Source organism: Patagioenas fasciata, chromosome 15, assembly GCF_037038585.1.
Source record: "Patagioenas fasciata isolate bPatFas1 chromosome 15, bPatFas1.hap1, whole genome shotgun sequence".
Lineage (NCBI taxonomy): Eukaryota > Metazoa > Chordata > Aves > Columbiformes > Columbidae > Patagioenas > Patagioenas fasciata.
Window position 1 is genome coordinate 530,854 of NC_092534.1, and position 24,015 is coordinate 554,868.

The following is a 24,015-nucleotide window of genomic DNA, read 5'->3' on the forward strand; positions in this document are numbered from 1 at the left end:
GGGTGCCGTTTTCTTTGAAACATGACCCACGCGTGGCTCCCAGCCGACACCGCACGTCTGCCAGCACTGAACGTGTTTCTCCTCCTCGCTTTGTCAGAAGCTCCCCCGCTCCTCGCGGACTCATTGCCGGGGGCAGGCGGAGGGATCGCGCGTTCCCGCCAGGGCCGCGTGCTCGCGGAAGGTTCGCTGCGGGCAGGCGCGCGCCACGGCCGCCCTGGGCCGGAGCCGATCAGCCTCGCGCCTGTGCCCGGGAGCGGCGCGCGCCGCAGGCGCCCGTGAGGGGACCCGCGGGCCGGGCCGGGGTCTCTGCCGCACGGCCGGGCCGCCGCGCCGGGCCGTGTTTACCTTCCGGGGCGCCGGGGCGGGGTTCCGGGGCGGAGTGTGTGTGCGCTGGCCGGCCCAGCTTTGGGCTGTGCGGGAGGAGGGACCGGGTCCAGCGGACGGAGGGCGCGGGCCCCGCGGCCACCATGAGTGGTGAGTGGGGGGGCGAGCGGGGCCGCTCCGCCGCCAGCGCGGGCTCGGTGGGGCCGCCGGGGCTCTGGGGCGCGGGCAGAGCTCGCCCGGGGGGTCCCGCCGCTCCGCTCCTGCTGGTCCGGCGTAGCCCTGTCCCCGCGGGCCGAGGCCCCTTGTCCCCCCGCCTGTCCCCGCAGGGGCCGCGGCCGTGCCGAGGCACGGGGGACTTCGGCCTCTGTGCCCCGCAGTGCGCGGCAGAGCTGAGCCGTCCCTGCGCCACCGCTCCCCGCCCCTCAGTTGGGCTCCCGACTCCCCCAGAGTGGCGATTCACCTCGCTCTCAGTCCCTAACGCCTGCCCTTGGGCGTGACACTGTCACACGGCACGGGCGGGCGGGGTCTGCGGTCCCGCGGCCCTGCGAAATACCAGCGAAGGTCCCCGCGAAAACAGACGACCAAGAGAAAATAATAGCAAAAAAATAACAGGAGCTCACTAACGTGCAGCTGGTGGGAGGCACGGCAGGTGGAACAAGCGGCCCCTTGCAGTGTTTGAGGTGTATCGCTGTTTCTCTGACCCGGGAGGATGCGTTCGAGTGGTGTGTGTACGGACCTGAGGGGTTCGAGCTGCTCCGGAGGGGTTGTAGTTCAAAGCTTTGCATGAGAATTGAGACCCATAAACTTTAGGACTTGAATGGGGTGGCACGGAGAGGGATTTTGTAGGATGGAGTGAGAAATTTTAATAGATTTTTCATGCAAATATATACTTAGCATGTCTTAAAGCACCTTGGCAATGGTTTGTTTGGGTTTTTCTTTAAGAAGTGAAGTACTTTAGTAAATGCTTTCATGGTTCTGCTTATACAGCTTCAGTAATGGAAGTTGCAGACAACACTGCACCTGAAAATTAGATGGTATGTTTTTCTCCCACCCTGGTTTAATACATGGTGAGAGCTCTTGCTGAAGGTAGTAAGAAAAAAAAAAATTGAAGAGTTAACGGGAGTAACTAAATGCTACACAATTTATGGATAGCGGTCATTTCCGAAAATGAAACAAAAAATGAAAATTAAAACACTTCAGTTGTATCTTTCTCTGTTTTGTTCTCACCTTTGTGGTAAGAATAAAACAAAATATTTTTATTGAAGAAGAGCTGAGGGGAAAAAAAATGTTATTGTGGAGAAAACTGTTAATTAGCATTGTGAAAAATGCAAGTCACAACCAAATCTTTCAAACCATGGGAAAATGATGTTTCTCACATTTCAGATTTTAACATGATATAGACTAAATCCTGGTTCTGAAGTTTTGAAGCGTCAGCGTTTTCATATGGAAAACCTCAGTCCTTCAATGATGAATTCAGACCAGGACCAGCTTTGTGCAAATTTGTGCAAATCTGAGCCTAAGTCTTCCCAGGAGAATCATCTTGGGGAGCTCTGTTGGAATGGTGTGACTCGAAAGCCACGGTGGCACCTCTTAGAGTATAACATGTCATCATGCAGTTATTTTTAATACCTTTAATTATCTTTTTTTTTGTTTGTTTAACAATGAAGATATACAGGTTTATGAGGAGAGAAAACAATTACTTTAACTAGGATAGTGGCTAAGGTGACGTTAAGGCAGGTGGCTCAGGTGCATGGCAGACCTCTCCACGTGCAGCCCTTGCCAAGACCTGTACAACTTTCCCAACGATTTAAATTGGACAGCAAGTGAAAAGAACACTGTTTTTTCACTGTTATAGAGTATGGGACTTTTCCAGAATAATGTAAGTGGAACAGATCAGGAAAGAGAAATGTGTGTTATTATCCTGTTTGTTTCTGATAAAGGAGATGGCAAATGTTATCGTCAGGTTTAACCACGTCCTTTTTTTAGTGACTGTAACAGCACTCTACAGTTATTTCCCTGCCCAGTTTTAGCCCTTAAAACTAAAAGGGTTGTTCCTAACATATAGATAGAACCTCCTCTTTCCCTAATGACTATAATTATTTTTAATGTGTATTTTTTAGCTACAGTGTATTTCTAGATGCTGTGAAGGTGACTTGCTGTTGATTTGAGCATTACTTTAATATTACTAATGCTACTTACTGATTACATACTCATATTTTATTGAACAGTGTTGAATAGGCTGAACTTCAAAGGATTCTGGATTTATGTACTTGTAACGAATTAGAGGTGTCACTTGTTTAATGACAGTTTCAAAAAACATAAAAATGTGTCTAATTGAGGAGGAGGCAGTAGAATTATCATAGTGTGGTACAAGGTAGTATTTCAGTTGGGTCTGTGTTTGTTTTATCTTAAGCTTGTATCCTCAGAACCCGTACTAGAGCAAGCAGAAGGAATTTCAGTCTGAAATGTTGCACACAAGACTTCAAAAAGTATGTAAGAGCAATCTGAGATTTATTTGTTCGTTTGTTTTAACCTATATTCTACATGTGGTGCTGAAGAGAGCTGTATCTGTAAAGAATTGGTTGAAAGCCCCGCTTTCCTTTACTTGCATAGTGGGTTTTCTTCTGCGGTAGGTGTGGATGTTACTGTCAGGGGATGGAGAGCAGTTTGTTTTAAAACCAGGAAAGCGTGACTGTGAACAGCAAAATATGTCAAGGGTCCCAGAGGCAGGTGCGGTACCTGACCCTGGTTTTAACTCTTTTTGGCTCAGTAGATGGTGATGTCTCTAAGTTTCTTAGTTTTGCAACCTTATACTCATGTTTTCACCATTATTTTTAGACTTGTGTAAACTTCCTTTTTTCTTGCAATAGTCTAAATATAGCCCCTTTTTCCTGAGTAATGCTGTTTTGATGCATTGGATGCTTTGCATTTGTATGTGTATTACTGTAGTTTTTACCACTATTCTGAGTCAGTAGAAGGGTGTTTTGGTCAGTTTGTAGTACACTGCTAGTCCTTAGATCAGCTAGAGTTGATGACACTTAATTGGTGCTCTTGTCTGAAAATATCTCTGGGTTTTTTTTAAGACTTAGTTTAGAAAGTAAAGACTGTAAAAGAGCAAAATCTTAAATAGAGTTGGTAGAGATTTATTTCTACCTTCCATCTTCTTGAAACAAAAACATTGCTAAATAACACTACATTTTCTAGGCTTATTACAAAGAAAAATATATCCGCGGCTTGAAAAAGCACACAGCTTGGTCTTTTGGTTTTTAAAAAGTGTTAGACTTTGTGAATATTCTTTTTCTCCTACCTGCAACGCTTCTGTGTTATGCACAGCAATAGGTGAATTCTGAAGGCAGGCGTTGAACAGAAACCTCAGCCAGCCCTCACTCTTCACGCTGCACTCAGTCTATGTAAATTTAAGGCTGTTTGTTATCACACACTTTAGTGTTTTAGAATGTCAGCACAGTGATCATCCATAGGTTTTTTATATTTATGCTTTTTTTTAATGTTATTCACAGTCTGGTATCTGGTTGCAGACCATTTCTGTTTTAACATATAGATACAAAGATGCCAAAGAGATGTGAATTTAAAAACTAACATGTATTGTATTTGGAAGACAAATTTGACTTGCATACTTAGTGTTTTCATTTGATAGATATTTTTCAGGTTCCAAAATTATTAAGTAGTCTCAAACCGTTCATATAAAGAGAAATGCTGCATTATGCCTGTTCTCGCAGGTATGTGGGTAGCATAAGACTGTAGAAATAATTAGTTTTGAGACAGTACAGAAATCTGCAAGTTTGTGTATATTCAAGGTTACTGTGCTTGAAGGGTTATACTAAAAGTTGGGATTTAATTGCTTTCCGTATGTTACAGTTATGTTATTTATTACAAGGCATGTAGATGCATTGGCATGTCTCTCCTTTTTTTTGGCAATTTATGCATGGTAAGAACAGTAATCTCTGAAGGAGCACGAAGTGGAGTAGTAGAGATCATATGAATTTAACCTTATCTTCACAGTGGCATAACTGGCGTAGTTGTTTGGAAGTGGAAACCTTCTTGGTGTGGGGTTTGTTTCTGGAGTCCTTTATTATCATTGAACATAGTTTGCATCTTCACCCAAGTATTCACGTGTCAGAGTATTTGCCTAACAGAACCAAACCTTGGACATCATGTGTCTGCACAGTTTGAGCCAGAGTTCAAATTCGGAAGCAGAACTTCTTGAAAATCCACTGTAATCAGCTAAATAAGCATTGTGAAGCTTACTTAGCCAGCATCTACACTGGCACATTTTTCCTGTTGTTTTCTTTATTCTGGTGTTGTCTATCATAGACTTACTGTGGCTTTTTACTTCTCCTGATCCCATATTTAAGATGAAACAAAGAATAATTTTGGCAGGACAAACTCTGTCCCCTCCTGCAGTTTTAGGAGCAAACTACTTGGATGATGAAGACAGGAGATTCTGGGTTTGGGATCTCGCAGTGTGGGACAGCATGGGGAAGAGACATAGATCTTTGATGTCATCCCTATTTACTAGAGAGCTTATCGTGTGGTTTTTGATTTTCAGTATCTGGAGGAACTTGTTCATGCAAAGTTTCGATAATTGGCTTTCGGTTTACGCCTCTATTAGTTGTTTGTTCTTTGAGAGGAAAAGAAGAAAAGAAATAATTTAATTCCAGAGAGGCCACTGAGGTTTCTGAAGAATATTCTGACTGAGAAATAAAGAATAAAGAAATGATAGAGGTGATGTAGGTTAATTAAAAAATACGTTTTGCACATATTCATGCTTCTGACAGGCAGAGTATTATGGTATTTGTTGTTTAAATTACTGAGAAACTAAAGGTTGTCTTGCGTAGTTGCTTGTATAGTAACAAACTAGATTTTATAGCTGTTAATCAGGAAGAACTATGCTGCAATTTATTCTAGCAGTTCCTCTCTGTTCACCTGGCTTAGAACCCTTTCTGCAGTCAGAAGATGTTCCTGCTGTCTCCTTCTCATTTGCCGTTCTTCTCTTGTGCGCTGATGATATTTTGCCCTGGTAGTTTTCCCGGTGTGAACATTTCTGGGTTTGCAGTGCGAGCCCCATCATACATCTAATGCAATCACCAACAAAAAAATGTGCATTTAAAAAAAAGTCTTAAACTAGGTCAATTCCATTATTGCAGTATGGCCCCATGGGTAGTTGTGCTGAGAAACGAGGTGAAGCTGCGCTGATTATGCACAATTATACTATGTCTGGTATTGCTGCAATATACTTTATATCATGAAACAAAAATCTTACTAAAGTAGGACCCTAGATGATATTTCAAACAGTATTTCTGCATATTAGAGAAAGGATACTTGAAACTTCAAAACACAGGCTGAAATTGCATCATTTTACTTAGAGAATATACGTTAATGAAGTTAATGGGATAACTGGCATGGGAAGGAACTTTTCAGGGCCCTGGTATTGTCTCAAATGTATTTTTCTTAAAAACCTCTGTATTTTAAAATGATATAATTTTGTTGAATTTCAGGTTCACAGAACAATGACACTAAAAGACAGTTTCTTCTAGAACGGCTACTGGATGCAGTTAAACAGGTGAGAAATTCAATACATATTTCCGTAGGATACTTTCTCTTTGTTGTCAGTACCAGCAGGAACCCTTTGTGCCCTTTTTTCTCCTCTTTACCAGACACAGGAGAAATTTTGTCTTTCACACAGTACCGCTGAGGTTTTGTGTCTGCGAGTAATCAACTATTATGCAGTATTTGTTTAAAATTCTTGCTCTTGACAGATTATATTTGTAATGTTCATACATATTATAAATATATATTTTAAAAGTATATTCTCTAGTATATATATTTGTAATACTTATATGGCTGAACTAAATGTAGTGTGCTGCAAAAGCTAAATTGGTTAACATTTTACAGAAGCAGCTTTTTTTCTTTACACTAGAATTTTAGTGAATCGATAAAATACAAGATGGGATTTATCAATGTATGTATGTATCTTGAATCAACATGAAGTTCAGCAAGTAGAATTTCATAGGCTGGATTCAATTTAGGAGGGCTTGGGAGACAAAAGCATGCCTCAAAAGTAAGCCACTGATATGGTTTTTAAAGAATGATTCTTCTGTAATTGTAGCACTGAACTGAATAGGAGCAGTGTTTGCTTTTGTGGGTGTACATTTAAAACTCAAAAGTAGTAATTTTTACTCCATTCTGAGTTTGTTGAAGGACCTGCAGGTGTGTTGTTCTGGCTAGTAAGAAGGTATTTGAACGGCAAGAATAGCCTGTTAGTGAAACGTGATGCTGTAAAGCACTTTGTTTGCAGGCTATATTTGCCAGTACTTTGTTTTGTGCTGCTTCCTTTTTTATGACTTTGTTTCTTATACGGAAATATTTCAGAATATTGAGAATATTGTGTAACAAAAATTTCTTTAAATCTTTTTATTACAGTGTCAAATACGCTTTGGAGGAAGAAAAGAAATTGCTTCAGACTCTGATAGCAGGTAAACTGGTCTAAGAAACTTTCCACATGCTTGGATTATGTATTATAACAACATAGAACACGACACAAAATACTTGACATGCTCAAAAAAACCCCAGTTTCTTTTGTTTACACATACACTGAAATGGGACTCTGAATTTTATTACAAATTTGATACTTAACAAGGAGTGTTCTTCTGTATGGAGTTACAAGTGTTCAAGTGGCTGCAGAGTTCCTGACAAAGCATTGGATTCTGAAGTCTGACCATGAGATTGGGAGAACTTGTCTTCCCTAAAACCTCTTTTCAAATGAATGCATATTTATTACTAATACACCTCTGTCAAGTGTGTTTAACGCGTAGGCATTAAGAACCTTTTTATTCTCGTTTTTTCTTATTCCAGACATGTTTTAAACCTGTTTTTCTTCTTTTTTTTTTTTTTTTTCTGTACAAGAGGTATTCCTTTTTATTAATGTAAGTTAGAAGTATCATTTAGTTCCTGTTAGTTGCATTTGTTCTTGGATATAGCACATTGCTTTCTAAGGCTTCTAAGAAGAGGACTGGTGGACAGACATCAGTGCTTTTTGTAACCTATTGTGTCTTTCTCAGAATCTGTCCTATTGAAGAATCTTGGATAAATAAAACACGAGGATCAAATGCAGTTGTCTGTTGTCCTGTTTCTTATGTACTTGAAGTTTGACTCTGACTTTTGGGAAGAAGTTAATTATCTCTTGACCATTTATGTATGATGCCAAAATTCTCTCCAGTCCCCTCCCACTTTGGTCTTTAAGAACGTGTTTGAGCATGTGGGTTCACGACGTCTGGAAAGCCAACGTAGCAGTTCCCTGGTACCGAAGGGCTGTGAGGGCCCTGGTATCTCCTCAGGGTCCCTGACTGCAGCACCGCTGCCTTCCACTACCCTTTAAGCAATACCTGGTCATCATCCAGTCCTCTGAATTGATTTAATAAAAGAAGAAATAATCCAAAATGATAACTTTCTGCCATTTATATGAGTTAAGTCAATAAAATACCTGGTGAATGCCAGAGTTGCTGCAAGATGAGGAAGATGACACAGCTAGAAGCAATGGGAGGTGCAGAATAGGAGGAAGAAGCAACAAGGGCTGAAAGGGCAAACCTGTCTGCATTTTATCTTTACTGCTTAGCTTATGTGAGACAATGTATTGATGATATTCGCCTTTGTAGTAGATTGTGTAAACTCAGCTAGAAGGAGGTACCTCCTATGTAGAGCATATTCTCTGGATCTAAAATTTCTGCTTTGTTGCTCAGTTTGCTTGATCACGTCAGTGATGCCCTTTAATATTTGTCTTCTGATAAGCGGAGTTAAGATGCCAAGGATATAATGCTGGCCAAATTTTACTTATAAATATTTTTTTAGGATTCAGTAGACATTGTGAATAATGGATCATAGCTAGGCAGGTTCAGGATTAAAAAGGAAGTGGAAATTGCATTAGTAGCTTTTAAAAAAAAAAAAAAAGCCATGGTGTTTGAGGTTGTTACTATGCTAAGTATTGTGAGATAATCTTGAAAAAGAGGATAGTCTGAGAATTTAGCTAAAAGTCTAGTAAAATCCAGGATTCTCCAAGTTTTGTTCTCCCAGTGTTCTGTTTTGTCTTTGAGATTCTAATTGTTCAGAGTTCTACTATGTCTGTGCGCACAAGACTTCTCTATGCTTTTCTGTATTTCTTCAACACACCGTCACAACGCTATCTGGCAAATACACTACGTATGGTGGGCATTGTAGAACACCTGATCAGTTTAAAATTTTGTTTTACTTACTGGCTACATTTTCCTGTAAAACGCTGCACGGTTTTCTTGCTGTGATTCTCGGTGCGTGTGGATTTTTAACACCACGAGCTGTTTCACAGCACCTGCTTTCTGTTCTGCTTTTTCTGAATTGAAAAGGTCAAGTAGATTTGTTTTTTTGTTGTTTTTTTTTTTTTTGTCCTGGGGTGCTCACGTGTCTGCTGAAATTTCCATTTTAACAGCAGCAGGCTGGTAAAAATTAATCACAACTGCTCCATAGTCATCTTGAGTATTGTTTGAATTCTGTTGTGCTTTAGTAGTAAAGGCTTCCTAACAAAGTAAGGTTTTCCTAACATAGATGTACTGGAAAGCATTATGTGTTAAACTATCTTCTGTCCAGGGCAATTCTAGTAAATATACCTGTTCTTCTGCCAGTGCTCCTCCTGTGCTTTTTTGGGACCCTGAACAGAACTCCGTGCTGTAGTCTGTACTTCTGGAACGCCTGAGCAGAGTCCTGCGCCATTCCTTCAACTGGGTTTTTTATTTGCTTGAGCTTAGTTAAAGTATCTGTCCTTCCTTTTAGTAATTGGCTTTGGCAACCAGGTGACAACTTGCTCAAAGCTAAAGTACTGTTTATTTAATGCCAAAACCAGAATTTAGAGGAAATAAGATTTTGAACAACAGGTGGCATTCATGTCTGTTTTATCTTAAGCCTTACTATTCCCTGTAGGTTACAATAATATCCCTTTGGCAGACTGAATTTTAAAACTTTGCTGGTTTTACAGTGTTTCTATTTGTATGGAAATTGTTTTATTAACTGGATTATGTTTAAAAAAGAAAAAAAAAAGGAAATTTATAAATAGTATTGTGAAGAACAACACCAAAACCTGAAGATTCAACATATCTCCTAAAAACCCCACATATGTCTTATTTTCCTGGGCCTAGGATTTCTGAAGGGCATTAGAATATATGTTTGTTTTCCTAGGCTTAAGAAAATTGTCTATTAATTGTATAGGAAGTTGTGGCATAATTTCAGAAAATCATTTATTGCGTGTGGTAGTACAAAGCATATTTAAGAAAATGTAATTACATCCATGAAGAGTAGGTAATCTGCAGCTGAACTAACATGACTGAGAACCGTGAGAACAGGTGAGGATGATTTCTCCCGCTGGATGGCCAATTGTCCTCAATGTAACTGCGTCCCAGCTTTGGCCATGATGAGGCTGTGGGGCTGAGTGGGTCAGACCATTTGCAGATAACAAAATGAATGCACACAAGGGCTCTTTCACTACACATACGATAATGCTTGACCTTTACATTTTCTATTCAGAGATTTGGAATAAACCTGCTCTATGGAAACATAGTTGATTGCTTTTTTTACATGATTTCTTTAAAAACTGTGTTGCAGAGTCACTTGTTTGTGCGCTCAGTTTGAAGCGGTGTTGCAGCACGGTCTAAGGAGAAGCCGAGGACTGGCACTAACCGCAGCAGCCATCAAGCAGGCAGCGGGTTTCTCCAGTAAAACTGAAACAGGTAATTTGTTAATCATCACTATTCTGTTTTAAACAGTTGATAAATGCAAACATGTGGTACAATTTCTAAATTATAGAAACTGCAGACTGTTGGTAGCATACTCAATACTTGGACTCACATTAAGCAGTGCAAATGGTTATTGCTTTTTTAATCTAATTTAACTTTTATATGAAATTTCTCTAGAAATTTTGATGTTTGGAAATCTGCACTTCCTACAGTTCCATCATGAACAGTATCTTTGAGTTCTGGTAGGGATAAACATTGTGTGATGGTGCTGTTAATTTTCTACTATGACATTTGAATTCTTAACCTCATCTTTGCTCTTTAACTACCATATTCTATAGCATCAGATATGTTTAAGTTCTAAGTATAGATGTCATTTTAAAAATAAAACTTATATTACTTATATTGGTTGGGTTGAATTTTATTACTTTCTCCACATTTAAAGAGAGGATTCATTCATTTTTGTTGCCTTCTCTTCACCTTGAAGTTTCCCTTGGTTTTTTATCAAAAGTGTATGAAGGTGTTAATCTCCATCAGTTTTGTTGGGAAGTTTGACATACAGTGTCTTTTCTCTTGAACATTGTACACAATATAAAGAAGTTCCTTTTTGGCATTTGAAACTGTCAAGTGTAACATGTAATACATAGTGGGGCTTTGAGCTTTTTTTTAAAAATACATTCAGTGGTACTAGAATTGTTAATATATTTTGACCTCCAGCCCTAATTTTCGTTTCCACCAGACGACTGCGTATAATGGATATCACATTAACACAAAATGTGTAGTTTGGTGTGATGGTGTTTTTAAATTGCTGTAACAAAGGACTTGTTTCCTGAAATACTGGGTCTTGGTTGCCGACTTTCCTGCTGATGGGTCAGAGCCCCCAGGCTCAGGTAGCCGGGCAGCTGAAATAGCTGTGGTTTTAGAGAAACTGCCACGTGTCCCGTGTTTGCCTCTTTTGCCTAATAAGGGCAAAATAAAGGACTTGACACTTTGTGGATTCTGTATGAACAAGTAAAAATTCCGCTGTTTACACAATCATTACAGATATTTCAGCTCTTCTGCGTGCGTTTTTCCGCTCTGGTGTGTGTGTAGTTGGGAGTTAGGTACTCTGTGGTCTCTTTCAGCCTCTGGGTAGTTTCCATCTCTTTAATCGGTACTGATGTGGTTATCTGCTTTTTATCTCCCCAGCTTGCCATCGAGAGTCTTACGCTTTGGGGTAGAGAATGTTCTCCCCTTTTACACATTCTCCGATTTATGCAAATAACGTGTCTTTAAATTTGAAGACGTTACATATAATTCTTAAAATTTCTTGCCTATTGGTAATATGAAGGGTGTATAAAATATTTGATCCTGTCTTTTGGTGGTCAGGTGTATAAAGGTGCGTCTCTGATACTTGGGAAATTAGTAACAATTTAGCTGTATGTTTGTGTGTATGTGTCTTATTTGAGGGCTTCTCAGTGAGATGATGTGGAGGAAGAGGAGAAAGTTGGGAAAGTTATCTGTGGTTGGGGCATGGAAGAAGGAAGAAAACATCATTTTTACTCCTTAGGAACCTTAAGCAATGTATGGAAGTTTGAGAACAAAAACGTTGCTGCTTCACAGCAAATTTAATGCTGTAGAGTGACTGAGAAGCTTTATTTTTTAATGGAAATAGCTGGGTTCTGTGGCATTTATCTTGGTGAACTGGTGAAGTACAGTGGGTGTTCTTTTTTTTCCTGTTTTTTTTTCCCACTGAAAGGAGTTGCAAAGCACTTCTTTATTTTTGTCACTTTGAGGCAGAGGGATCTGTCAAACGTAATCACAGGTGTCATCTTTTTCATCAACAGGGTGGAATGCTGCTGTTTAGGCTATGCATTCAAGCTTTGACAGTTGAAAAAGAAAATTGTTCAGCGGTAGTTCTTGTTTGAAATTTACAGATATTTCGTGGCAAACTGTAGTTTCAAATGGCTGTAAGAAATACGGCATGATTTTGTATCTAAGAGCTTCAGTGTTTTACATTGTTTTCCTGAAATGGAAATAAATGTTTTAAATAAAAGCTCTAGTAGTAGTTCTGTGGAACTATGACCTAAAATCCTATTTAAAATATTTTAATGTTAAAAATACATACTCAAGTAAACAAATTCCTAACATCAGTGTGATTAGGTATCGATTGGTGGCATGGTCACTGCAGGCATACACAGCTCCTTTAATCTTATATTCAGCAATCTAAACAAAACCAGCAAATAATAGAACTGTATTCTGCCTTTAGTTTGTAACAATATGAGAGTCTCGTAATTTAATTTCAGTTAAGGTTACGTGACAATACCGTAGCTGATCAGTCTTCTGGATGACTCCTCGTAGGCACCGGAGCATCGCTGTTAGATGGTTGCCCTCTTCAGCCTTCTCTTCTGCAGGCTGAAGCAAAATTTTGTCTTTGTTGCTTATTTTTTTTAAATTTTTCAGTAGTTCTGGTGCTGCATATTGCTTTAGATTAATGTACATGCTTTGATGCTGTAACTGTAGGATAGCGTTATTCGTTTACAGATGCTTTTTTGGATACTTATAATTACTGATGTAGGTTTTTGTTAGCTCCATTTGGGAAATTTGAGGCAACTGCCAGAAAACCTTTTTATCTGTGTTTGGGGACAGGGCAAGGAAAGTATTTTAGTGGAAAGAGGTATCGCTGCCCTCTAAATGGAACACTTCCATTTTTTAAAGTAAGATGAATTTGTCATTTGCATGTCTGCCAATTGTGGAGCTGCCTCTTCCTTTGGACCGAGCTGCTAACATTTCACCATCACCAGTAAGACAGAGTTCTAAAGAACCTTTTTCCTTTAGGTAATGTATTCCCAGCTGAATGTGTGAACCTGATCTATGGATGAAGGACTCACTTAAGTGTTCTTTTAAATGTGAGTTCTATTGAAAAATGTAAGACAGAATCCTTCGGTGTGTGTTTGGCTTTTCCAATGAGGTGAAAATTCTAAGTGCTTAAGCAGCCCAAGTTCTGCAGAAATAAATAACCTGTTTAACTGGAGAATTATAAGGAGATGGTAAATGATTTACCTTTGTTCAAAGTTATATAACATTACCTGCTTGTTTTATAAAATTGCAAGGAAATGCATTCTGATAAGAGCTTAGCATTTTTGGGTGATTTTAGTTTTTTTTTTTTAATTCCAGAGCCAGTGTTCTGGTACTATGTGAAGGAAGTTCTGAACAAACATGAACTGCAGCGCTTCTACTCTCTGAAGACAATTACTACAGATATTGGTAGAGGCCGAGCTTGGTTGCGCTGTGCATTAAATGAACATTCCCTGGAAAGATACATTCATATGCTGCTTGCAGATAAGAATCGACTCAGGTACTCAGTATCTTGGTGATGCAGGAAGTGTATTGACAAATGAAACACTGAGATTAAAAAAAACCCAAACAACCAAAACCCACAGCTTTATTAATACACCTTATTAATTGCTGTGCTAGTGAAGCCACTTAATCTCATACTTCTGTTTTGTGTGGGTTTGAAAATTTGGCAGCCAAAGGTAGTGGCTTGTGCCTATATCAGCCTGTGAGCTGCCACTGGCGTCACGCTAGCATGTGAGGATACGTGCTTCTATCCTCAACTTCATCTCCATCCTCTTTCTGAGCTCCATTCCCTGTTCTTTCACCAGTTTTCCTCCCTGGGACCTGGACACCGTGCTTTGGGGTGCTCCTCTTGTTCCATTCAGTAGTGCACAACTGCAGACTTGATCACACCCGGTGATCAGCGCAAGTTGTCTTGTGGAGATGCCCATCCTGTGAGGAGAGGCTCCAGCAGCCAAGCAATAGGCAGCTGCAGGTCCCTTGGAAGTGGTTGTGTTTCAGTTTGTGGACCTTCTTGTTACAGAATTACTGACAAGAAGTTACTGTGCATGGTGAAATCCTAAGGTGCTTTGGATGTGCAAAATGCACTCAAGTTTATACTTGAATCCTACCTTTTTGTTCATACATCTTCAGCTCCTTTTCTTTTTGAAAGTTCAGAGTGTTTTCCTTTTTTTATCAGTAACAGTTGAGTTTGATCGAGTCCAATGGATCCAGCAAAAAGAAATTCTTTCAATTTACATCAATTAATGGATATGCTGGATAAGATTGTTGCCAGAACTGAGCTTGTTACTACCTCCTTTTCATGTTTAATCTGTTCCAGTCCTCTGTAGCTTTCCTGCTGTCAAGGTTTAAGGCAAGGCAGCAATAAACTGGGGCAGACGCTCCCTGTTATCCCCTTTACCTCCCGCCACCCCTTCCTTTAGATCAGAAAGATGATAAGAAAGATAAGGGGAAAGAAAGAGAGACTTAGACTTCAAGTTGGAGAGTTTTAAAGGGTTTACTAATACTACTAATAAATACAGAATATATACAAAATACACAAACCCAATCTAAGTGCTGGCTGTGGAGCTGGCGTCACTCAGCAGAGCTGGGTGTGCGGAGCTGGCGGCTCCAGCAGCTGCAGCTCAGGCCCCGGAAGTCACGGGCGGGACTGCACAGCAACCGGAACCTGGGTGCAGGATGCAGGGCCTGAGGCCTGTGGATCACAGACAGACAGACAGACAGGGGCCTCTCTGGATGCCGGCCATGGGCGAAGAGAGAGTGACCCTCGTGATCACCCTCTTATATAGGGGGTATGACGATTATGGGATGGAATACTTCCGCTGGTCAGTTCTAGTCACCTGTTCATCCACCCCTCCTCAAACATGCCCCTCTCACAATGGAACGTGGGAAAACTTATCAGTCTTTCTGAGCTACCATAGGAATAAATCTAAACATGAACTTCTTCAGCATTCCGTTGGTCTCTTGTCAGCACCGAGTGCAGCATCCTAGGAGAAATATGCAGCTAAAACTCAGAAAAGTACAGTCACATAGGAGAACTGAGCTGAGAGAAAAATCACCGGAAGAGAACCAGTCTGGTTTTTAACAAAACCAGGACACTTGCAAGAAAGCTTGAAATCAAATAAAGACATATGAAACAACAAAGGAAAAAAAACCCTGAAAACCGTTGTGAGGAAATTAGTGACTTGGATTTCTGTGCCACTAATTAGTCTTGTGCTTGTAGCAATACTTACACAGTGTTAGCATTATCAGCCCTTTCTGCATTGGACATGAAATATTATTTCTAAAAAGGCTTATTCCACAATATTTACGATTGAAGTGTTATCCCAGTTCAAATGAGGTTTACAGACTCAGTTTATGTCCCCAATTCTTGTCTGTTTTGTAAACTTTTAAATGAATGTATCAGACTTGTTAAATACAGGTTGAGGGTTTTCTTGCTATCTGCTTCTATGTTAACTGAATTTTCTTACATCTGAATTCCTAGTGGACTCTAGGGTGGTTGATGTGTTTTGGGATATTTGAACTGATCCCTGATTCATAGAATAATGGAATGGATGGAGTCAGAAGGGACCTTAAAGCTTGTCCAGCCCCCCCATGCTGTGGGCAGGGACATCCTGTGCTACAGCAAGTTGCTCAAGGTGAATTGGATCGTTTTGGTTGTGTTCATGTATTCTAACAATTTATAAAATGGCTTGGTAATGATAGTCAGCTGTAGCTATTTAAAAACATCTCTGCAGTATGGCAATAGGTGTAGTGAAATATTGTGACTGCTAATGTAGTATGAACCTCCTTGCCCTTAGTGGCTTTTTTCTCATTAAAAAATTGCAGAGCTAAGACTGAAAATGAAGTACTGTTTAGCACTTATTTGATAACTGTTCAGGCAGTTCTGTATATTTCAGGGCTTCAGGGAGTTACTGTGATAGAGAATTTGATCTGTTGGTATGCTCATACTTATTTTTCAGAGTTTTAATGTCTTTAAGAAGTGGAATATATGTTAATATAGGACTGCATATTTTTTTCTTTTTGGTCCCCTTTCAAAATGATAGTGTCTTCTATGAAGACTGGTCTTTCATGATGGATGAAGAACGTTCTAGTATGGTCCCTACGATGGCAGCTGGTAAGACTTTCTCTTCAATGGTGCTGTTCTGGGAAAACAAGTTCATTTTGAGATGTTTCTGGTTGTGAGGAGCCTCTCTAACACGCTCTTTGCTAAAGTGGAGAACGTGTGGCAGACGCATGTTCAGGGTGAACAGTCAAGGTGTTGTGCCAGTTTATGCTGTGAATTGGTGAACTGTTAAAAGACTGGATCTGGCCTTCCTACAGTTCAAAAATCTTTCACGTGAATTTTCTAACTCTTCATCAGTCCAGGCGAGCTTCTTAAAAAATCTAGCCGATTTAGAGAAAACAAAGTGATTTATTCCTGAGTAGAAGAGAGCAATGATAGGCTTCTGTAGTAACACCCAAATTATAGGTAAATCCATGGGAGGAGACTAAGAGGAAGGAATAATAGCACAGAATTTATTTTTCTGGAGTTTGACCACAGAAGTGATGTATTATTACCTTTTACACCCATTTTCCCAGGTAAATGGTCACATGCTTTGTTCTACAAGATAGGGTTCACAGAAGTTTTTCTTAATAGAATATAAGAACCAACAAGTATTAAAGTTGCACTGAAATGGTTTTAAATAAAAGGTTAGAAATAAACGAGCTCACAGTGCTTACTGCTTATTTCGTGTGCAGCTGAGCAGCCTTCAAGGTAAGTTCAGAACTGATTGCATCAGCTTGAATATAATCTAAAACTGAAAGAATAAGAATTCATGCATGGAGAGTTGTGGGAAATTTTTTGGGAAAAATGTTTTATGCATCACAACATTGTTAATTCTTAGGTTCTATAACGTTTGTAACGTTTGTATGATGTGTATAGTGGCTTTTTGTTCTTTTTTCCCTGTTTTATCTGAAGGTCTGAACTCCATTCTTTTTGCGATCAACATTGATAATAAAGATTTAAATGGGCAGAGCAAATGCACACCTACCGTGTCTGATTTGTTAAAGGAATCGACACAAAACGTCACCTCATTATTGAAAGAATCCACTCAAGGTGTCAGCAGCCTTCTTCGAGAGATAACCGCATCGTCTGCCGTCTCCATTCTGATCAAACCCGACCCAGACACCGACCCTCTCCCTGTTCTCTCAAAGAATGTCAATGCTGGTGAGCATTTTTGCAGTGGTAGTGTTGTTCAGAAAGACGGAAAATATTTAAGTGTGTTTAAATAACGTTTTCAATTAAATTTAATGCGCTATTATGGAACCAAAACCTTGAAGCTAAGTGCACTACACATACAAACCAGTTGAGTGTGAAATAGAATTATGAGATTTTAGAAATACTAGTGCGAGTACTGGATGATAAACGTGTATTGTAGCTTTCTGGTTTCACTGTGAGAGGGAAGCTAAACTGTCTTATTGGCAAAGTGCTTTGCTTGTGACCTAAATTTCAATTTCTTGATTTTTCATTTTTAGTATGTTTTCTTTTGACACTTTATCGGTCAGTTTCTGCCATATATCTGTTGTTATATATCAGATAAAAATCTTAGCATGTGATCTTCTTCAAGCAGCGCCCATGTTTGCAGTCTGAATTCCTAAATGAAGTGGGTTATTACCACAAAGGAGAATTGACTCATGCATTCTTTTTGCCTTTAAATGTGTTAGTGGTGCAACTAGTTTGTAGGATGTTAGTTACTAATAAAGAGCCAAAGTTTTAATTTCTTGTAATTTGAAATTGATCAACTAAAATGGGATTTTCATTATACATTTTGAGTTCCCAAAAAGGCAAAGGAATGTTTTGTCATCTTTATTTCCAGAAGTTGAGGTAAAAGAATGTTTTGCTTCGTAAAGGTGCAAAACTGCAGGAGATTCTGGGACTTATGTGTTTTTCAATGAAGAAACAAGGTTTGAGTTTTGACTTTAACATGTGAATGCTGTCTGGTGGGAATAGAAGTTGAGGTGAAATCTGTTTTTTATCGGCATTTAAAACAGACTTTGTCTCAAAATACAGTTTTCAAAACAAACTTGCAGGAAAGCTTTTGTTGTTTAGCGTTTTAAATGAGATTAAAATAATAGGTGATACTTGACTTGCGATAACTTTGTTAGTATAGAATAGACTTGCAAGATGAAAGAACAGAATAATTGAGCACATACTGCACATGACTCGACAGCACGATGTATGTGTCCAGTACATGTGTATACAGGATGTGTCATGTACAACTCAAATAAAGTGTCACTTAAACAAATGACGTTTGTTCAAATGCCATTGTATGTCGAGTGTTAGAGCAAGTCAGATGTTTTCATTAAAGTCTATGTTCTTGGATGGAATTCTGTTTGCATCCAGAGTGAGTTTTACTGTCCTTTTACTCTTAGGAGTATGTTAATGTGTTTTGTGGGTATAGAGCAGCTGCACTTGAATTAAACAACAGCAGTTTAGGCCCGGTGTGAGTTGTCTTGGTGGGTAAATTTCTGATCTTTCTTAGAGTGCTTCAGCTTTGCGAGGTCATTTAGCCTCATGTGCACAGTGGAATCAGTGGGAATAGGTAATAATTTAAAAATAAGTGCTGTTACAGCATAGATGTGAAGTAATCAGAGAGAGTTTATTTCCAGACCAAGAGCTAATTAGCTGAGCGAGTGAGCAAGCGAAATTTTTTCTTCTGAGAGCTGGCTACTGAATTTCCAGAATATAGACAAAATTCACTTTATTTGATTGCAAGTTGTGAGTTTAGTTTGTGTTGGGAGTTTGTTATTTTTAGTTGTTTCTCCCCAGAAGCATTTTGTGTTTTTTCTGCTGTGTGGACGTGCTCTGCGGTATCCGTTACCCGCGTTCTGTGGGAGAAGGTGACGGGAAGGCTTTCTTTTACATTTCATTTTATAAGTTTGTTGAATTTTTTTTTCCAGTTCCAATTGAATACTGTTGTGAATGCACCTCAAAAATATGTTCTAAAATCTGAATTATGTAAGTAAAGATGGTAATTGAAGATTTATAAGCTCATGTACGGAAAGATAATGAAACACCTTGTAGATCTAAGTGTTTACTTTTTCTTTACTAAACTCATGTAGTATATGAGTTCTAAGAAAAAGAAGTGTATTACATTGTTTCTCTTTTGTAAACTATGTGAACCTTTATGTTGGTTTTAGATTTGAAATATAAAAAAGATCGAAAAAAGAAGAAGAGAGTGACAAACATTATCTCATTTGATGAAGAGGAAGATGAGCAAAATTTGGGGGATGCCACAAAGACGTTGACTACTGGAGAAAGTTCAGAGGAGAGTGTAGACAGAACTTCGGGTTTTCTGTTGCCCTCATCCGAAAGCACCGTCGGAAGAAGCTGGAACGGGAATGAAAGTGACCATTCGTGGAGGAGCAATTCGGTGTTCATGAACGGAGAGTACGAATACCAGAAACTAGATGTGAAGAGCATCGATGATGAAGATGAGGATGACCTATATGGAAAAGTATTAGGAAATAAAGACACAGAAGGTGAAACTGAATCTTCTGAAAAGTAAGTAGTGTTGCAGGCGCCAGTAGTAAATTTTCTGTGCTTCCCCCTGTCCCACCCTCTCCTTCCTTCAGGAATACTGGCAGATGTATGGAACTAACTGATCTATACATTTTATATTTTTTTTCCTCTCTTTTTTTTCCCGTTTTCCATTGTTTAAACCATTTGGGCCACTGTGGTGATGGGATTTTGCCTCTAAGTTACACTGAAACCCCAAATTTTGAGGTTTCAGGCTTGTTCTACTTGAAGTTCTCAGTTGTTGAAATTCTTGCATGATATAGGCAGGCTATAACACTCACCTGTTTGAAGTTTTCTTGTTCATAGTATGATATTAACTCTATTTTGGCTTCACAGTAAAAGCCCGTCTTTTACGCAGAGTAAGCCTGTTATCATCAGAGTAGATAGTTAAGACACAACTGAGAGAAAAATAATTTTAGATACTAATATGCCCTCTTTATTTTTGACACAGAAATCCCTTTGGAGAAAAAGAGGCAAGCAGCGTTTACCTTGTCTGCTTTGGAGTGGTCTGATATTTAATGAATTTATGTATGTCTGAACCAAGAAATGGGCAGGCAGATTGAAATGAAGATTTGTGGTACCTCTGGAAGAAAGATAAGCATTGACTGTATAAATAGGTTGTTTTCTTTGTATTTTTTTTTTTAAATCTAGGCCTCATGAACTAGGGTCATGCGATTCTCAGATGTGCACTTGGACTCCGCTGCAGGTCCTGAATGATGACTCGGATGTTCTATTTCCTGTCAGTGCTGTTGGCTCTTACTCCCAAACAGGTAGGGATTTCAATGTAGCAAATTCCAGCAAACTTCATAACAGAAGTTCTAACATGGGAGGGACAGTTGTGAGAAATAATGGGATTGTAAGGACATAGGAGATATTGCACAACTGGGATGGGAGGTTCAATTACAGTTTATTCTGGATCTGAATCAGAGTTCTTGATTTGAGTAGATATTTAGTTGAGGATTATTTATTGATGTCAGAATAAACCAGAGTTTTTGTTGGGATTAAGCTGTGATCTTGTATGGTATTTTATTAATGTTTAGGATGGTTGAATAGAAAGTACCCTTATTCATTTTCTGGATATCACTAAGGTGGAGGGAGCTGCAAGTGTGTTTGAGAGTTTGAATTCAAATTAATCTTGACAGATTGGAGAAAGTATCAAATATTGGATGCAGTTCAATAGAAGCTGTTATCTATTTATATACAGGATGAGGAATGATTGGCTAAGGAATACTTCTGCAGAAGAGGATACGGGAATCATAGAATGGTTTGGGTTTGAAGGGATCTTCAAAGGTCACCTAGTCCAAACCCCCTGCCATGGGCAGGGACATCTTCACCAGCTCAGGTTGCTCAGAGCCCCGTCCAGCCTGGCCTGGGATGTCTCCAGGGATGGTTCATCCACCACCTCTCTGGCCAACCTGGGCCAGGCTCTCTCCACCCTTATCACAAAAAAATTTTCTTCCTTATATCCAACCTAAATCTCCCCTCTTTCAGTTTAAAACGATTGCGCCTTGTCCCATCACTGCAGGCCATGGTCAAAAGTCTCTTCATCTTTCATATAAACCGACTTTTATACGTTGAAAGGCCGCAGTGAGTTCCTGGAGCCTTCTTCAGGCTGAACACCCCAACTCTCTCAGCCTTTCTTCATAGCAGAGCTGTTCCAGCCTCTGATCATTTCTGTGGCTCTCTGGACCCCGTCTAACAGGTCTATGTCTTTCTTGTGCTGTGGATCCGAGAGCTGGATGCAGTCTTCAGGGTGGGGTCTCATGAAAGCAAAATAGAGGGGAGAATCACCTCCCTCAGCCTACTTGCTGTGCTTTGTTTTATGCAGCCCAGGATAAGATTTGCCTTCTGGCCTGCGAGCACCAATTGCCAGCTCATATCTTACTTTTAATCCTCACATTGTTTTCTGGAGGAGACTCACTGTGGTGGGTCACAGCTGATAGTGAATTTGCAGGGCTGTGCTTTGGCAGTAAAAGCAGTTTGCACAAACACACGGAAAGGAAAGTGTCATCTGTCAGTATCTGCTCGGGTGGCTCTGGGCTGGCTCAGCCGCAGTGTGGTTTGTATTTTGGGGTGCTGCACTTCGAGAATGATGTGGACCGTTTGGAGAAGATCTTGAAGCAAGCAGTGAAAATGGTTAAAGGTATGGAAAAGAAGACCTGATGCTTTCCTAGTATCTATATTGGCACTGAAAACAAAATACTTCCACCTGCCACCCCCACACCACCCCTCTAAGTTAATATTTTGCTAGCAGTTCATAAAAGATTGCTTTTGTAAAACTTTGGGACTGTATTCTCATTTCGGTGACCACTAAAAAACTTCTCAGTGGCATTCAAATAATGGTTTTGTTGTAAAATATTTCATACTTTTTGCATATACCTTATATGTGCCAAGAGTATAAATGGACCGTTAATTGAAGGCCCGTGAAAAGTGTGAATTGTAAAATAATGCTGTACTGCCCTCTGCTGTATTTTAATATGCGTACTTTACCTCTTAAGAGATGCCAGTGGTTAAAAAAATAAGTATTTCTTTTTTTCTTGTACTCCTACATTTTTGAGTTTATGAAGAAGTGGATTAAGACGACATTATGTAGTTTGTGGCATCGTGTTCTCTTAAATCTTACACAGCAGTTGTTAGAGAAGGACTCTAGATCTGTCGGTGTTTGCGGACTGCAGCAGACTGAACGCTGTAACACAGGTTCCTGTCTGCACGGGCGGTGGGACGGAGTTGTTGTGACCGTTGCTGGATGCAGCGCTGGCTCAGGCAGCCCTGGGCTCGGCCTGAGCTCCGCTGTGCTGGGTGAGCTGGGACAGCTGCTGCTGCGTGCGGGTCAGCCCGGGAGCTGCCACTCTCACTATTATTATGCCAACATTTTTGTTAAAACATGCTCAATGAGTTCTTGTAAAATATATAGAGTAACCCAATATTTTGTTATATGTCTTAATAGAGATTGTTGCAGTGCTTCAGGGATGTGTCAGGGCATACCTCTCCATGTACCTAGTGATAAGAAAACTCAAGTCAAAATTCAGTTGCTTGGAGCAAGAATGGAGTATGCATTTTAGGAACTGAGCTTCAGTAAACTCTACAGCTTAAAAAAATGAGCTTTCTCCTCCATAGTCATTCTGAAATAACTGTAATTCCCAATAACGTTTTTTCTAGAACTCCAGCTTTTTAAATTCTGTGCTAGTTTAGTCCATGATTTTAGGATTGTTTTACGGTGATGTCGAGGGTTAGGATTGCGGGGTGACAATCAAACCCTGGCAGATGTATTGTCAACCTCCTCTCCCCCCCACCTCCCCCTTTTTCCCCTCCCTCTCCCCCCTTCCCACTCAGGACAGGCGATCGGGAGGGAAAGAAGGACAGAGAGAAGAGAGTTGGGAAAGTTAAAGATGTTTTACTAATGCTACTAATAAGAATAGAGAAAATAACACAAAATATACAAAACCAATCTTGTAAGTCTCAGCAACTGCAGAGCCAGCACCCAAAGTCCTGGATTAGACTCTGTAGCCAACCGGAGCTGGATTCAGTCTCTCACTGGCCTCCGTTCGCAGGGACGACCAGCAAGGTCCTCTCCTAATGTCGCCATAAGCAGAAGGGAAGGAAAAAGGGAAAAAAAGGGGAACGAGATCCTCGTGATCTCCCACTTTTATATGAAGTATTCACGTGAATGGAATGTCATACACCGTTGGTCAGTCTCTCAGTCATCAGTTTCTCGTTGCCCCTCTTGGGAGATGTCCATCCGTGCTTATCAATAAGTTTGCATTCCATTGCTAGGTTTAACCAAAACATGTGTTGGGTTCTCCAGGAAAATGCAGCTAATATGAAGGCTTTAGCTGACAGGCAAAAATTCACTAAAAGAGAAACTTGTTTTTAACAAAACCGGGACAGGTGACTTTGTAACCCTTGCATAATGTGATGCAGAAGACATCAATAAAATGTGATTTTTGTTTCTTTCCACCTGAACTGCCTTAATGACAGGTGCAGTGGTGAGTGCATTTTGATCCCGACAGTTATGGATCTGTGGACAGATGGATATTATCTTTGCTTTTAAAAAATATATATATCTACGTCTGTCTGCCTGATTGCCGATGCTCGGTACAAAGGCATGAGAAGCCAGAGAAAAGCCCCGGGGCTCTGGTGGGAGTGCGTGAAGGGCCGGGGTGTTTGCAAGGGTTCATGTACTGGGGACTGACCACAAATTCTTTGCCTGCAAGTCACAAACAGATTTGTAATGACTGCCAGGTGCCATGTGGTGGTTAAAATTCTGGGGCTGGCAAAAATAACTTCAGTAAGAAGTCTCTTCCTAGCTTCGCACCATTGTTATCAGCGTAAAATGTACATCCAAAGACTAATTTAGGAATTGTGCAACATTATATTTTTTTCTAAACTGCTGGCTGTGTTCCTAAGTGACTTTACAATCCTGCTGCCATTCAGGGTGAATGTGCAGAAGCTAACCTTGGTGAAAGAATTTAAAGTGTTTAAATACTTTAGTAAAGATGAGTATTTCTACTTAAAGATGTTATT

At 40.0% G+C, this 24,015-nt stretch overlaps 1 protein-coding gene across 9 annotated transcripts in view; it reads left to right on the forward strand.

Moving 5' to 3' along the window:
• Positions 1-33: 33 nt before the first annotated feature.
• The window catches only part of SNX29 (sorting nexin 29), a 134,158-nt gene continuing 110,176 nt past the window's right edge, over positions 34-24,015 (forward strand). For 4 of the 9 annotated variants that reach the window (XR_011741504.1, XM_071815186.1, XM_071815187.1 and 1 more), the window contains exons 1-9: positions 2,854-4,061; positions 5,841-5,905; positions 6,766-6,818; positions 9,967-10,091; positions 13,251-13,431; positions 15,977-16,047; positions 16,891-17,139; positions 19,113-19,476; positions 20,143-20,261. Coding sequence is in view for 8 of the 9 variants with exons in the window: in XM_071815186.1 (XP_071671287.1) it covers positions 4,046-4,061; positions 5,841-5,905; positions 6,766-6,818; positions 9,967-10,091; positions 13,251-13,431; positions 15,977-16,047; positions 16,891-17,139; positions 19,113-19,476; positions 20,143-20,261 (1,243 nt within the window). In the remaining variant the exon portion in view is untranslated. Of the gene's footprint in view, positions 475-2,852; positions 4,062-5,840; positions 5,906-6,765; positions 6,819-9,966; positions 10,092-13,250; positions 13,432-15,976; positions 16,048-16,890; positions 17,140-19,112; positions 19,477-20,142; positions 20,262-24,015 lie in introns of those variants that run through there. The other 5 variants (XM_071815183.1, XM_071815189.1, XM_071815188.1 and 2 more) reach the window with 3 other exon arrangements.